At 35.2% G+C, this 17109-nt stretch overlaps 1 protein-coding gene across 1 annotated transcript; it reads right to left on the bottom strand.

Moving 5' to 3' along the window:
• Positions 1-914: 914 nt before the first annotated feature.
• LOC135076100 (cytochrome P450 6B7-like) lies at positions 915-2625 on the bottom strand. The gene is made up of 2 exons (XM_063970558.1): positions 1260-2625; positions 915-1172 (listed from the first exon to the last, which is right to left on the bottom strand). The coding sequence occupies exons 1-2, from the start codon at positions 2596-2598 to the stop codon at positions 1009-1011; spliced, it is 1503 nt and encodes a 500-aa protein (XP_063826628.1). The 5' UTR covers positions 2599-2625; the 3' UTR covers positions 915-1008.
• Between the last annotated feature and the right edge of the window lie 14484 nt (positions 2626-17109).

Consider the following 17109-nt stretch of genomic DNA (forward strand, 5'->3'; position numbering starts at 1 on the left):
ATCTCTTTTTATGTCAGTTATTAAGTTTAAAAATTTTATTAATGTGACATGCTCGAAAGTGAAAAATTATAAAATGTATAAAGTTAATCTTGTAGAAAGTTGGTTGGAAATCACAGTACTAATTGCTTTTTATTTATGGTTATGAGTAGAGATGAAACGGATAGTTGTTTGGCCGGATACCGGATACCGGATATCCGGCCAGCTGCTAGGCCGGATAGCCGGATATCCGGCGGCCGGATAGTTGGCCCATTGTCTCGTTGCATGTCGTGACGAGACGCGCCGTACAAGTGCTTCGAACGCGATTAGTAGACTAGACTAGTCACACTTCGAAAATCGAATCCGTCCGAATAGAATGTCAGATTTCGTCACTTGTTTAGGGGGCAGATCAATTCGGGTGATTTCGGTTGCTATAGCGAGTGTGTGATTGAATAGCGGAAATTAAATTAGTTTACTTGCTGTGTAATCTGACTGAACTGCATGCATCATGTCACCAGACCATCAGTGAAAAAAAGATCGCCTTTTTTATTTGGCAATATTTCGACATTAACAGATGTTTACTATTTATGTATTCGTCATTAGAGTGATTAGCCCAGAAAAAGAAATTAGTTTTTTGAAAGGCCTTAATATGGCTTTTTCGTAACTTTTTGAACCTTAAATAAAAGCTGTCATTATTATAAGCCATTTCATTGATATTTACATCAAAGATTAATGTATTTCATTTTATTAATAGGAAAATGTCGTAGTTTTTTAATATCCGGTATCCGGCCGGGTAAATTTAGGCCGGATATCCGGCCTACCGGATAGTTACCGGATATCCGTTTCATCTCTTGTTATGAGTCATTTGTGACTCGTAATATCACAACCAGTGCGCCTTATCAATTAGCGTGTACAAATGTTGATTAACCAAGTCTGTATAAATAAACAGTATTTTATTTGCAAAAACACAGTTGAAACACAAATGCTAATACCTAATACTGTATTCAAACAATAGAGTTTTTATTTAATAACTTATCGTTTAGATATTTTTACCCAAATCCCACCTTTTGTCAATAGCACTATGCCTTTTGGGTCATATTCTAAATGAGTATCGGTCTTGGGAGATCGTTCAATTTTGAAATTTTTCAAAAACGCTGCGATGCCCATCAACGATTGCACCTTAGCAAAGCGCATACCTGTAGACAAAGATAAAACAACTATTAATAACCACTTATCTTAAGTACTGATAAGTCGCAGTCATAATAACAAAATGTTTTTCTTACCTATGCAATTTCGGGGCCCTTCACCGAAGGGCAAGTAAGTGCATTGTTTGAGAGTCTTGATATTTTCTGGCAGAAACCGGTCCGGGTTGAATTTTTCCGGGTTCGGGAAGTATTCCGGGTCAGCGTGCAATCCATTAGCCGATACCATAATCAAGGTACCTTTCGGGATTGTCACGTTAGTACCGGGGATCGTGTAATCCTCAAGCGCTTTACGGAAAAGAATGCCAGCAACAGAATGCTTCCTCAAGGTCTCGTCCAACACCATATCCAAATAAGGCATCTCTTTCAGCGACTCATAAGTTAGTTGCCCATTATACTTTTCGTAAACTTTACACACTTCTTGATAAATACGATCCTGTATGTCCGGATTTAACGCTAGCTCATAAAATAGAAAAGACATTGTAGCAGCAGATGTTTCGAAACCAGCCGAATAAAATACTAAAGCTTGTGCAGCAATAAGATAGTCATCCATTTCAATTTCTGATATCCCGTCTTCTTTCCTTCTGCTCACTTTGCCTTGTTCTCTTAACTCTATCATCAAGTCCATAAAATCTTTCCGTACTGGAGGTGTTCCCTCCCTCTCCTTTATAACATTACGGACTAAACCGAGAAAAAAATCTAGGATCTCGGTACTCGTTGTAAATAGTTTACGGACGCCTGGGATCAACATGTCCAAGATAGTTAGGAATCTTACATAAACCGTCGGCTTAAAAATTTTCTTAGCCATTATACTGAACTGATTTTCTTCATCTGAACATGCATCTAAATCTAAACCAAATGCACAGGAGCCTATAACGTCTAATGTGTATTTGGATGCTAACGATCTCATTTCATGATCAATATTGTTCTCAACCAGATAATCTACATATTTCACAAACTTGTCAACACATTGCTGCATTAAAGGGACCATCTCCTTGAGTTTCCTTGATGTAAACACAGGTGTGAGTTTCTGCCTCAAAATTCTCCACATTTCACCATCTGCTGAAAATAAATTCTGGCTCAGTCGACTGCCGCTTGAACTTATCCCTCTATCTTGGAATTTATGAAAGTCTTTAACCATCACTTGCTTAATTAAGTCTGGATCTCTAACCAAAAGCATTGGCTGGAATCCTCGGTATACTCCAACAAGTTTTTCACCAGCATATTTCAAATGCACTGTTTTTATATATTGTTGAACTGAGTCTTTCACTAATATCACTGATCCAAAATTGCCCACAATAGGAAACGGTGTTGGTCCTTTCACGCCTTTATCCGACCAGTAACTATACTTTTTTCGTGCGTATAAATAAAATGAACATAATATGACAACGAAAAACGCGGCAAAAATATAGACCGCCATATTGATGCACCGAGCTACAACTACTGAACGACTCGTTCAATTTATATGACCTTTATGTTGCGCGTTATCAACTAGTAAATAAGTTGTTAGTATAAGTATAGATAAACGCACTGCTCTCTCACAAAGACAATTGTCGATAATGCAATTATCTATCATAACCGTGTAATCTAGGGCAAAGGCAATGCACTGATAATAAAGTATACACAAGGGAAATAGTCCAGTCATTTAAGCTTAAATTAGGTAAGAATCTACCTACCATATGTAGGTTTTGAGACAACTTTTAGGGTGTCAATATACACGTATTTACAGACTTACAGCTGGGTATCTCGAATTCCGAGGTGAACTTACTATAATGACTGGACTAAAAAACTAACAATAGATTTGATAATAATATATCATCATTTGCATATTAATAAAGTAAGTTATAATAGAAGTCAATTAACATAATGTTAATTGTTTTCTTTTAATTTATCTGGGGGCACGGCAGTGCCCCCACCAAGTCGAGCAAAAAAGCGGCACGGCCGTACCATCCTTTTCTCGAAGCAATTCAGGCCATTTTCGACTGCCTGTAACTTCGTTGTGGATAAAACTAGAAGGCTGAATTTTCATTAGCTATGCAGGCATTGTAAAGACACTGTATATTTAAAATTTCATTCAATTTGAACCAGTAGTTTAAGAATTATAACGGGTCAAAGTTACTTAATTTTGTCACTCACTGACTCACTGACTCACCGATCATCAAAACTCTAAGGCACTTCTAGCAGACCTAGAAGCTTCAAATTTGGAATATTATGTAGTGTATGAATCAAGGAAAAACTAAAATATTTGGGGGCACGGTAGTGCAACCGCCAAGTCGAGTAAATTTTTTCAATTTCGGTCCAGTTTTCTAGATACATAACTGCTGTCTACAAAATACAAAAAGAAATGAGATCCCATCAAAAACAATACTTGTCAAAAAAACCAAGTCTCGCAACTCAGTTGTTCTACGGTAAAAAGTTGTGAGATCCATGTAATACCAAGTCCAGGCCAGGAAATCTTTAACGTTTTACATAAATATATTGACTTGGCCATCGCACTAAATAATTTAATTTACACGTGTTTTCATGCGATGGCCAAGTCAATATATTAAATAAAAAAGGGACAAATAAAATTAAATATCACAACATGGCCCATATAACATCCAACCATCATTATCATAAGTATTCAACCGAAATAAATCTTATCCTTTTACAAGAGAATACCATTTGGACATTACTCAAATTTATCATATGGGAATTCTCTGTAGTTAAATAATAGGATTTGTCCTCTATAAATCATTTCTAGTAACTTGCTTCAGGCATTGAACCGCATTATCTTTCACTTCGTTGAGAAACTTACCTTTTGTTCTATATTTGGAATTTGGGTTTTCTTGCTGCCCTAATACTCCTAAATGTGAATGTAACAGGAATGAAGTAGGTATTATGTACGAACAATGATAATAATATTACAGCAAAAGTATTCTAGTTCATCTTATATTCATCAACTCTACGATGAGATTGGTAACCAAACACCCAAACTTTCACCTAAAATAATGAAATTACAGATGAATAAACTGCGGAATCAAATTACCGAAAATTAATCAAATTTAAATCTCGGTAACATCTTTACTCCAGCAAATTGATCTGTGCGTCTAAAGTCAGAAGATTTGAATTCCGTCAGCTGGTTTTGAATCAATGGTCTTTTATAGGTGTTCATCAATAATTCAGAGAGTACTCGCAGCGTTTAGTCCTCCGGGAGGTCCCTAATTAACTTAACCCCGCAGAGCTGGCATTACGAATGCGCGACAACCGTCGGAGTTCAAAACAATCAATGGGGCTGTGTTGTTGGACAGACACATCTGAATGAACCATTAACCTTTAAACCCCCTAATGTCAAAACTTTTGCGTAACTGAAAGCTTGAAAACTTTGTCTAGCCGTTTTCAAGTCTCTGCTCTATTTATGTCACTTAGCGATATATAAATTGGTAGAAGAAACCCCTAACGTCAAAAATTTCCTGGTATCATGATAACTTTGCTTCAAGTTCTTTTTGAAGTCTCTTTTTCATCAATAAAATTACTTATTAGGCCTAATTGACAAATATATTTACCAATTTCAGAATTACAGTGACGTGTCGGTAATAAAAGCCATGACGTGCGTCGTGCGTGTGTGTTGTGGTGTGTGTTACATATTTTTTTAAGATGCATTATTTTATGAACTGGATACTACGTGTATATTTCAAAAGACAAAAACCTAGAATCTTAAATGTTTGATGACTAAGGCCCGGTTTTTTGATTCGTAGTTAAAATAACCAATAGTCAAATTTGACAGATGTCAAATGACAAGTGGTTAAATATCAGAAAAAAATGTTTTTCGAACAATGGTTACCTTGACTTTTAGTACATTTTTTAACTATTAGTTAACATTTTGTTAATATTTAACCATTAGTAACAAAATTTAACAATTTGTTATTTTAACTATGAATCAAAAAACTGGGCCTAAGGGTGGATACGACCAAACTTAAGAGTACATATTAATATCAATAGGTAATAAACTTGTCATTTTGATATTATTTCCTTGACGAAATAATCTTACAAAACACTTGACCAGAAAATAGTCGAGTAACACTTAGTGTGCGCCTGATTTTCCTTGTTTCGTAATAACGCACCTATTAACTTCTACTGTTATAAAGTTGATTAGTAAGCATGATCGGTGTGTTAATGTTATTGTAATTGTAATTATGATAGTGGTAGCAATTACCGACTTTATTATTCGAAGAAATAGAGACCATTTTGATGGTGACCTTCGATGGATTGCTGCTTTAATATTCTACATCAGCTGCTCACAAATATTTGATTTATTAAATTTTTTTGTACGAGTAATATTCGTAAAATAAAATTTAAAGTCAAGTTTTTTGTAATTTTGCCAACGAAGTGATTTAGAAATTTGCATTCATCCACTCAATGGATTCGAAAAGCTTTTGATACGAGTGCTAAATTAAAAACAGAAGCGAATGGAGTTGTAAAAATTAGCGACACGAATACGCTTTCAGTGCGAAACGGTGGATCATAGCAATGTTTGCCTTAGGCGTTCCTGTTCGTGCGATTTGCCTACACCCTGGTATGATAGGAAATTTTGAAGCTGGATCATTTGTTCATTCGTTTCAGCCAAAATGACGTCCACTGCCGGAGAGCCCTTAGCCCTTTGAGTAACCTTGACCCTTCTGGATTAAACTCTGGAAAAAAAATGGAAATTATTTTAATAAGCCAGTCAGAACGATTAAATGGAGCTGAAAATTTCGAGTGAGATCGCTGTCTCTATGTTGTTAAATTCGTAACGAGTACGTACTATCGGGGACTCTTCCGCCTGACCACTTTGTAGAAATTTTAGCGTAAGCGCATCGCTCCGGTCACGTGGTCACCCCGTCTCTAATTGGTTACGCATTTTACTATATTTTTACTACGACCAATAAGAGACAATCAGGGCTTAGGTTGCAATACGAAATACCATTGTGCACTTTATTGTCATACGGTTAAGGTTTAAAACGAAATGTTTCTTTTTCTTCAATCTTTCTTAGTTTTAGGCTGAGTTGCACCACCTAACTTTGACCGTAACTATAACGGTAACCGGTGCTTTTTGTATGGAGTTTGACAGAATTTTGACGTGTGTTAAAGTTAAAGTAAGATGGTGCAACTCAGCCTTAGAATTTTAATAATATAATTTGGTTACAAACAAATAGATGTGTTTTTTTTAATATTGTGTTTTTATACGAGGTCTGTCTGCTTTTTGCTTTGGCGATCTGTCGACATATTCTCTCCTTTGTTTTTTTGTGAAGTTTCGTGATCAATAACCGATTGATTTGTGTTGACCCGTGCTAGTAATTGGACTGTTTGATTGCCTTTTTATTGACCTCCGCTCGATTACTGAACCATGCCTCTCAAAATAATTCTTATATTTACTTACAAACTTATCTATACATTGTTAACTGTTTAAGTATTATTTAGTTTGAAGTTTAATTGTTATTGATTTAAGACCTTGTGTAAAGACACTTAATGTGCAATAAAAAATTGAATTTGAAATAAAACTAACTTAATATTATAATATTTACGATAACCAATTACCTGGATCATTGCTACCTAGTGCAATATTTATATTAAATTTTAATAACGTAGATAAGTGTTTCTTTAAAACGGAAAACAAAATATGCATTAAAAATAAATTGAAACCTATTATAAGTTTTTATTTACATTCAAGGATTTAAGAAAGTTATAGCCAGATCTTACAATAATTGTTTTTAAGCCACAAATATTCCTTAACTCTTTACTAATTAATTCAATAACATATTGTTTTAAATTATAAGTTCCGAATAAATTAAATACCTATTAAATAAGTAAAATTCGAAAGTAACTGTATGATTTTGTTTTTCTCGCCCTAACTAGCTAAACTAATATCATGAGATTTACACTCATAATATCAACAATAATTGTAGAAAAGGCTACTTTTTTCTTGGGAAATTGCATAGTTACCTCGGAATGTGCGATAGCAATTTTGTGACCCGAGCGGGCAATCGCTAGTTCAAATTTTACACGAAGCCTCTAATATTTTGTAGCGATTCTTTATTGGGTTTCAAATTGACTAAAATGCGACGTTGCCAAACGAGCGCTACGGATGCGGGTAATAAGCAATACTCAATCCTAAATGCTTTACATAGAGCTTGGTTTGCTAGGGCAAACATCTACAGTGGTGCGCCGACGCTGCTTAGACCCGAAACATGAATGAACGGGGGCGGAGCATAATCGAGCGTGTGTGTGCAAACAATTTAGGGCCTTAAGGTGTCAAGGCGTTCGAGTCCCCGATAGTACGTCGTACGCGTTTACACACTGAATGAAATGCATATCAGTTTTGGGTAACATACCGTTTGACTTTGAAAATGATTAGCTTTATTATTAGTACCTATACTTTCATTGAGAGAACGTGATATTTTTGCTCTACTCATCGAAATAACACAAAAAAATTATATCTTGCAATTACTCATATCATAGTGACAATGATGCCAAAATAGGCATCAGTAGGGCACATAACATTGTGGCATACCTGACTGAACCACATAATGAACACAATTACAGGGCATGAAGTTGATTATGCTAATTAGTAATTACATTAATTTACTGTACGAATCATCTGCAAATAAACGGATTATGATTATCATCATAATTTACATTATCAGAGCTGGATTTGTAAGATTGAGATCGTTACAACTACCTACTTGACGTAAGGTAACGTCATAAGTAACGTGTAGGTATTTTTATTTATATCGACTTTGCGACAGGAGCAAATGTATTATTTACATAAATATGTACACAGATATTATAAAAAAGATAAAATACAAAAACCTAAGCCAAGCTTACAAATCTAATTTTATTTAAAATAGCTTAGTACTTTGCCCCTAGCAAGACTAATTCTTTGATAAGGCAGCCTTCGGATCTTAAGAAGCTAAAACCCTTTGACAACTTTCAAAACAATTTAACAATCTAATTTCAATATTCAATCAATCAACAATTAGTCGTAGCGGCAAGCGATACCGAGAAGTAACGTAGGTATTTCACGTTTTAGCGTGATACAACGAATTATGGAGAATAATTTTCCAAAGGACGAAGCCCTCATTCTCTGAGGACAGGGGATAGATATGGTTAAATTAGAACCATAACAATATTTTAGTAAAAGTTCACATTTATTTTTCAACATAATATTATTTAATTAAGTTGTTGTTTCTCTAGCTGAACACACCTAGTCTTCGCCCAACGTTTCTCAGACTTTTCGATCACTTCAATTTAATGAGATTTTGCCTTAAAAATTTGATTGGAGCTAAATTATTCCACTATGTGATTTTTTATTACGAAAACAGTAAAGTCGCAATGTGCTTAAATAATTATGAGATGCTCAACTATCTCACGCTTTTTTTTTAGCTAGACAGGGTTTTGAGCACTTGTAAACTAGGTAATGTCGGTTAGTCACGTGCACTGTCTTTGCATTTTGTCGAAGTTTTCGGCATTTCGTAGCTGGAAGTTGCTTCAAGTCACAACGACATCGCTTACAAGTTGTATGAGTCCTAAGACAGTAGAATAAAATACTGCACTGCACTGGACTTTCGATAAGCCCAAGTGATAAAATAACAGTTTCAAATTAACCGGTTCTTTATTTATTTAGGTAGACATACCAAAAATTTACTGTTTGATTCGACAACTCTAATAAAATCCAGTTAGATTGCTTATTCAGAACCTCAAAAACACAGCTTATCCAACTCGCGTGGAGTTAAAACAAAATGTCCATAATTTAACTAGTTAAATTTTTTCCGATATTATCATGCAGTTGCTTTGCAATGCAGATTTTATTTGGACGCGGGAGGTGTAACGTGCATTTACATTTGCAGCTCTAAAGTGTGCTACGTATTTATCATCGGAAATGTCACAGGGTTAATTTTATAAAGTGTTACTGAAAATCGTTTTGGAACAAGATTATTTATTTACAAAATTGTGTTTTAAAAAAAATATGATAAAATAATTACGAATAAGTCCTTATTTTTTACGATACGGTCATTTGTAATAACTTATTTCTTCTTAGCATGTTACTAGGTCGAAAGAAAATGGAACATAAATAGGCTTTATTCCTAATGCTAAGATTTAATCTTTCGCTGGAACTAGATAATTATTTAAGTTTTTCAGTAGTGCATTTTAATTTACCTAACTCGTTACCTCGATTAGGTCTAAATCCAAACACATAAGTACCTAGTTATATTTAATTGTCTTAGCGTCTGCCTAATTACTCATTAACATCACATCATTAATATCCGAGAATTCATAATAAGATAATATCTCAAGAGGACTAATTCTCTTTGTACTTAAGACTATTATGGTAAGATCTAACGTACATTGTGTAAGAACAAAGATAATCAGAAGAAACCATTTTACCGGCACAAATACTTACTGAAATAATACCATACATAACACAACACAAACCCGTTTACACGTGAAGTAAAGTAATGTTTTTTCATTTCGGTTAAATAGTACCCATTTATCTTTAGACCAATTTGCATTCATTTGTTATTTGAAAGTGATGAAATTGCATTAAACGCCTCTAAAATAAAAACAAAATAATGGCTAAAAAATAAAAGAAAAACGTTTTCCAATACCTATTTTGAAACAAAAGTAACAATTGACTATCTGCAAATGTGGATTTTAGACGTTCTGCCACAGCTTATTGTGCTCCCAGCAAACGAAAATAAGAATAATCTTTTTTTTAGTACGAAAGTAAATGCTCCACTTAAGCGGCGAGAAAGAATTCCCTTTTGAAGTGTCTTGAAACAGGCGAGTTGAGCTTAATTTGTGGGAATTTGCGATGTAAATAAGGAATTGTTTAATGGCTTGAGGTCTATTTAGACATTTAAAAAGGAATAATTAAAGTCAAAGTAAATCCAATTTCGCAATCATGTTGATTTAGTTCGCCATTCAAACGACCTCTACCGAAAAAATATGGTTCATGTTAGTTTGTTGATTTCGGTAATTAAAATGAATTTGCTGTATGTTTATCCCTTCGCAAAAGTTTTCAGAAATTGTACATTCAAAATGAAATGTTCTGAAAGTTTTGGCAATAAATTCTCTCTTGCGCTCGCCATACAAGTTTTTACAATACCTACAATAAAAAAGATAACTTCGGTGGTTTTATGTTTGGGCTATTACTATTTGTAAATTTTGCTTCTTTATTTTATATGAGAGTAAACAAAATGTAAGAAAGGTCGTTTCGGCAGGTAATATATTAATAATGTAGACTGTGTATTACTTACATTCGTAACTAGAAATAAGTACCTAACTTTAGGCCTTCACCAACGTTTGCGAGATTCTAATAGACAAATAAGTATTTAGATACTTCAAATCGCAGAATGTGATGAAGTAAAGATAAAAGGTAAATATAATTTACACATCAAGTCATATTCGACAAAATTTTCAAAACCAAATAATATAACAGTTACATTAAGAGTGATCAAACGTGATAGCAATGAAATGTATGGTAAAAAACAAAGGTGGAAAACCAACAAAACAAATATGACGGCCCAGAAAGCTGAGAAAGTGGGGCGGACGCCAACCACGTAGAATGTACTTTCTCGCACAAAAGAGCATACGGATTTTGAGCGCTCCGAATCCGAAGGTGTTTTAGTGTTTGAACTTTTGTAAGATTTCCAAATGTGGCACGCCAAGAACTGATATAGGGCTTTGAATTTACATTACGCACAAGAATTAAAAAAAAAAGTCTTCAAAAAAAATTCAAAGCAAAATAGGCTTTGACAAAGGCTTCATTATTTTCTCATCGATATTTTTTGTGACTGACTCTCCAAGGATCTTGTTGACATTATTTTGATCAGCAAACAGACTAGGTATATTATGTTTTGACAGCTCACGGCCAATAAAAAGCAATCACTCGCGGGACTGTTTCAACAAACCAAAACGTTTTGTCAAATTGGTTTACTTTGTGTACAGATTTATTTAATCGTTCAAATATTCACATGACGCTAGATCTGTTTCACGGTTGCGCAATTTCATTATTGCCTGTACAAATGCCTGGGGAAAGGTCGTTGAAATGAAAAAATCGCAGAAAATGCGATATGCGTGCACTATGAGAATTCCAATAGAATTACTTAGCGAGTAAGAATTTTCTATCACTAAAGGTATTTTTAGATTAGCCCATAAATCGTAGCTACGAGTATAACCAGGTTTCAAAGGTTCTTCCTGCAGTCTTGTTTAAACCTATGAAAGTGTGCAGAATATAATGTAAAACTTGTAAAAATCTTGATATTTTTACTGTATTGAATACTATTGTGTTAAATAATACTGTCGTACCGAACTAAATACTTAACCATTGCTGTATTGTGAAATCTAATCTAACTTTGATAGACAACTAGGCTTCAGTAATGTCTAGATGATACGTTTACATAATCGCAATAGATTAACTATATGATTTGGGGTTAACTCACGATCGGAACATTTAAAGTTATTTTATTTAAAAAAAACTTCACACATTATTACACTGTCCACTCACACCGCATACTTTTTAACAGTGTTTTTCACTTAATCAACGAAAATAACAAAATCATTGTGGGAAATAAATTCGGCCATACCGCTTATTAGCTTGACACAGCTTCTCCATTATCGGGGTTGTAGGTATTTGGCACTATGATTGATGAGGAACATAATTACGTAGCCACGTACCTGCGAGTGACTCGCGATAGTGGTCTTATGTATTACCGAATGGGCAGAACCGAAGTCGATCTATAGCCGAAAATTCGGTCTAGAGTTTAAGCAATTTGTAAATTTTAAAAAATTTGGCCGAATATATGGTTATCGTCGCTTTCCATTCCAGATTCAAACAAATTACGTACCTATCTAAAAAAAAATAATGTCAGAACTAAGCAATATAATAATTTCTCTACATTTTTGGTAACTAAATAAAAAAAATGTGTAGCCAATATCCAACCAAATGTAGTAGGTACTCGTAAATAATATCGTAAAAGTATATTTGTGTCTGAATGGATGAAAAATTCCAAAAGCCAAACAAATTACAAGGCATTTACAAACACAAACATTAGCAACGTAAGATCTTTGGGTAAGGAATTCATAAATAAAAAGAAAGCTCACATACGGCTCCACTGATTTTCGGGATAAAAGCATCTAACTGTGAGTACAGTTCAGACATACATAGAATATTTAACTTATTGAACCCGAAGTTGGGCTGTAGCAAATTGGAATTGGCTCATCCCTAGTTCCTATATCCTCAATATACTCGCAACCTAATGGTAATTAACTTATGTGACTTCAAGGTTTATTTCACTTTGTATAGGAACGTAAGGACGAAAATGTATAGATAGGTAGATTGGTACTTACTTTTTTTTTTAATTCTACAGGCGACAGATCAGGTGAATCTAAAGTTCTACGCCAAATGTACTCTACTCTTACGCCCGTATTCAAAAACAATGCTTGCTTAAGTGAAGCAGCAAATCGAACGCACAGCGTTCACGCGCACTGTGAGACCTCATAGTAATGTTTGTGAATACGGGCGTTATCTCAGATCATATTCTATGATCTGAGGGCGTCATAAATGATAATATTTCAGATTATACTTACTCGTAATAAAGTAAATGAAATAATGTTAATTTGATTACCAACAAAGTAACACCAATATTAACTAGAATCGAAAACATTCGCCGAGTGCAAACTTAATTCACGTTTACTTACGATTGAAAATATTGGTATACCATTTTGCAATCGTAACCTACGGCCAATAGCTTGTGCCCAAAGCAGTGTGTTATTTATCAGTAAATTGATACCGCCCCGTATTGTGCCCGGGCAAGAGTCAAGAACTAGTGCTCTAATGCCATTGTATCGATAAGAGCATTTCAGCACACAATATGCCCGCTCTACCACGGTAATACCATCATACAGTACCTATTGTAACTTCATATAAACAGACGAAACGTAAGCTTTCCTTTGAATTTCAAATCTAGGGACGCGCTCGAGATGCAAAAGTCGGGGGTGTCGCAAATGCGCCGCAGTAACGAACGGACGTCGGTCGCCTAGTGTTGAAAATTACTAAAGTGATTGAATTTGACTGACCGTCATTTATGGTGACTTTTGGTCAAAAACTAGTCACTAACTGTCAAAAATGGTCATTTTCAGTCATTTTGATTTTAAATGAAAATTATATTGTAGGTATAAACCAGCTTTCGCCCACGGCATCGCCCGCCTGAAATTAATGTAACAGATCATAAAAATTTTAATGATATTAAATTTTAAAATTATTTTAGTAGTTTTTTTTTAATTAAATCTACATCAATCTATCAATATACAATCAACACGCATTTTTATACTGTTCCATTCACAAAGTATTTTGTTTGTCTAATTAAATAAAAATTACTATCACAAAACTAAATAGAAATCCTAAGTAGGCAGATGTAATTAAAATAGGTAATTTAGGTGGGTAGCCCTATCGCATGACGTTGTCATACCGTGACGTACCGCGCGGCTGTTGACATTTATTTAAAAAATATGGCCGAGTTGGAATACTGTATAGATAGTATTACCGTGGCTCTACCATGGATTTGTAACTTCTAGAAACCGAGTTTAAGGTCCCTTATTCCCACGGCAATCCAGTTCTGCCGGATCCTGCATTACTGACTTTTGTGTTCTCACGACGTATCCCGTTTTTAGCAGGTACACTGTACGAGAGTTGGAAAAAAAACTGTATTATTTTTTTACTGGTCCAGTCTAATAATAAAACTGAATAGTAAATTCGAACACATCGATATTTTGCAGGGCCACAGCAACATTAATAGAGTAACTTTTACCAGTTCTGCCACTCATTTAACCAAAAACGAACTAGTTTTAACATAGAACTCTGTGTTCGTTAGTTAGAAAATAATAATTAATGTTTTAAGTAATTACGTCCGCTGCAAATAGTTGTGCTAGGCACTCAAGCATTTTTCGCCACGCTTAAATTAAATACTTAATTATTTTTGTAATGATGTAGTATGTAAGTACCTACTGAAGCATGTGCTCTGTAAAAAATATAAGCATATTTGGCAATATTTTAAAGTAAGCCAATATTTACATTTATATTTACTGCTAGCTGAAGCCCAGGATAGAAAGTGGAGACAAGCAATCCTCAAACATAGACGTGTCAGATCCTCAACAGTGAGGTAGGTAATGACAGAAGAAAGAGGTCGATGGACGTCACATAGATGACGTCACTAATTTGAAAACGAATCCACGCTCATATCGATATCCACAAACAAACGCCCTGCCCTAGCTGTTCGCTGCATATGGTGCAGTTAACAAAACCGCGCGCATGTCGCTAACGGCAGACATAATTCACTTGCACTTTAATAAAAACTCCGAATTTCGGCGCAGATAGCACTGGCTCTGGACTGTCCGTGATTGCGAGAATTTGCTGCGTTCTGTTGCGCTAACATTAGTCTGGATTCTAGTCATGTTCAGTCGAAATGAAAATACATACATAACTGCCAATAAACAACTTTTGAAAAAGAAACTACGGTGAAGTATTTTTCAGCTGGCTTCATGGTTTATTTACTTAAGTTTTTTCACTAGATGCTATGAAAATGATCTTCATTACAATTCACATGACAACAGGTGAATTTTAACCACTAATTAGATTCATGATGTCGTTAATTCATTGACAAGAGCGTCCTACACGCTTAGTCGTCTAAATTATAAGCATTTAAACAGCATCAATAGCAAAAACATGCAATTTGCCATAAAATAAAGGAGTTCCAAAGAAGACATGAAGCTGTAGAAATGCGTATAACTCGGTTGCAAAACAGTAAAATCCAAAATTTGTAATGAAAACCGGATGCATTTCAGCTCTCCATCCCCAGCCTTAACACCTTGTCAGAATAATACACTTAATTAATCCGTTGAAATAAATTCGAGCGTCTAACGCCTACACAAAGGGTGCATTAGTTCATAATAAAGGCTCCATACAATGGCGCTAAATCCTTTTGTTCCAGCCAACAAGGCTAGGCGGTCGGATTGCGCCACATAATGCATCGGGTTGACACGTCGCAAATGGCCAGTCGTCTGCGCAACTAGCAAGGTATTAGGGTAGGTCTGCGTATCTCTATTGAACTGAACAAGCCTTGGTGTATCGTGTTTCATAACAGACTGTATGGTGGCTGTCGCCGCATCAGGTTTCATAAGTGCGGAAGTAACTACTCGTATACTATCTCAATGCAACATAAACTGACTGAAGGGGACCCGAGATTGGCTCAGAGGTTAGTGGGACCAACTATTTCTCCTCTGCAGGCAAAATCATTTGGGAAACGTAATTTGAATTGACTCATTTATTCACTCAAAAAAAATTTTTTTTTCAATATTCAAATAAAATTAGCACAATTTATATCACAATTGCCAAAATTTCAGTTCGTTAAAATTCATTCTGAGATTAGTTCTCTGGTTTCTGGACTAAGTCTAGCTAGACCTTTGTCTCAGTAAATCAGCAAACATAATACATCTGAATCCTGATTATCCGAAACTATCAGTAGCCAGAACCAGATAAACGTAATGTAATTTTAAACTGACATTTTTGGCTCACATCTGAATAAGTCTTAAATAATTACGCCACTAAACCTTTCACAAAAACCAACATCTCATTTTACGGGCACTTTTACTTGCCAAAAAGTTTTCTAAGTATTCCTAAAGCCCTTTCAGTCTATGCGATCAGACAGTACTCAAGTCTGTCACTCAGAATATGTACACAGCGCCATATGAATGCACCTGCCTAGTGCCTGTACCTTTAGTTTGCGAGCGAAATCTTTTTTATTCGCTATCAGATCGGCATGATCTACGTTGGCCATTTCAAAAGTGGGATGCAAAGCGCCTTCCCGCGAACGTGTCGTGAGTGCGCCGATAGCAATCCCGGCTGTTGCCAACTACTGCGCCAATATCGTGGGGGAAATGGGGATGTCAAAAGCATTTTAAACAACGAAAAGATCTCAGAACTGTGCCTGTTTATTAAATACCAAACTGTTGCAGTTTAATTGAATATCAGACGATGCGTTTTTGTAATGAAATTATTTATCGAAAGTGCATTCAGCGCCAACAAAATTTAATTTTGGTAGCAAAAAAAAAGTCGCACATTTTTATATTAATGAAAATCGAGTGAAAAACGTTTGGTTGCGGCCAGTAGGTACCTTATACAACATTATTTCGAAGGAATATGACTAAATTCTTTCGATGGTCATAACTATACATATAAAAAATAATAATATTTCTTACCCCAAGAATATACAACCTCCTTCATGCATTGTAACCACTGAGCTCCCATCTCGTGGCTCAGATTTTCCTTTTAATATGATTTTTTAATTTATTGGATCATATTCTTTAAAATATAACCGTCACTTTGATCTCCTAACTGTTCTTTGTAATCACAACATACATGTTTAAAACAACACTAGCAAAATAAATAGTTCAATTTTAGTCGGCTATATTCTTTTGCAAGTTTTAAATTATATCGCTCGGCTCGAACCAAACATACTTCAAAGGAGCTTTTTAATAGGCAATTTGCTGAGTAACTCAATTTTAAGAATGTTAATGAAGTTTACTTAGTATTACTGAACGAAAATAGTTTCAATCGAACTTATACGCAGCGGTTCCCAAACTTATTTTTTCTACTGCCCACTTTGAGAATAAATTCTTTTTAGCGCCCCCATTTGTAGTCGAGAGTCGAGTGCTCAGTCGGTGTCTAAGAGACCTCCTAGTAAATGACGCCTCCCAAGCCTCTACATAACGTCCCGATTTTTTTTCTGGGTCTCTTACCGCCCCCCCTTTAAGCCTGCAGCGCCCACAAGGGGGCGTTATCGCCCACTTTGAGAAAGACTGCTATACAGGGTGACAGGGATACCTACTCGACCTATTCCTTGAATGGGGTAATACT

The sequence above is a fragment of the Ostrinia nubilalis genome, chromosome 11 (assembly GCF_963855985.1).
Source record: "Ostrinia nubilalis chromosome 11, ilOstNubi1.1, whole genome shotgun sequence".
NCBI classification, from domain to species: Eukaryota; Metazoa; Arthropoda; class Insecta; order Lepidoptera; family Crambidae; genus Ostrinia; species Ostrinia nubilalis.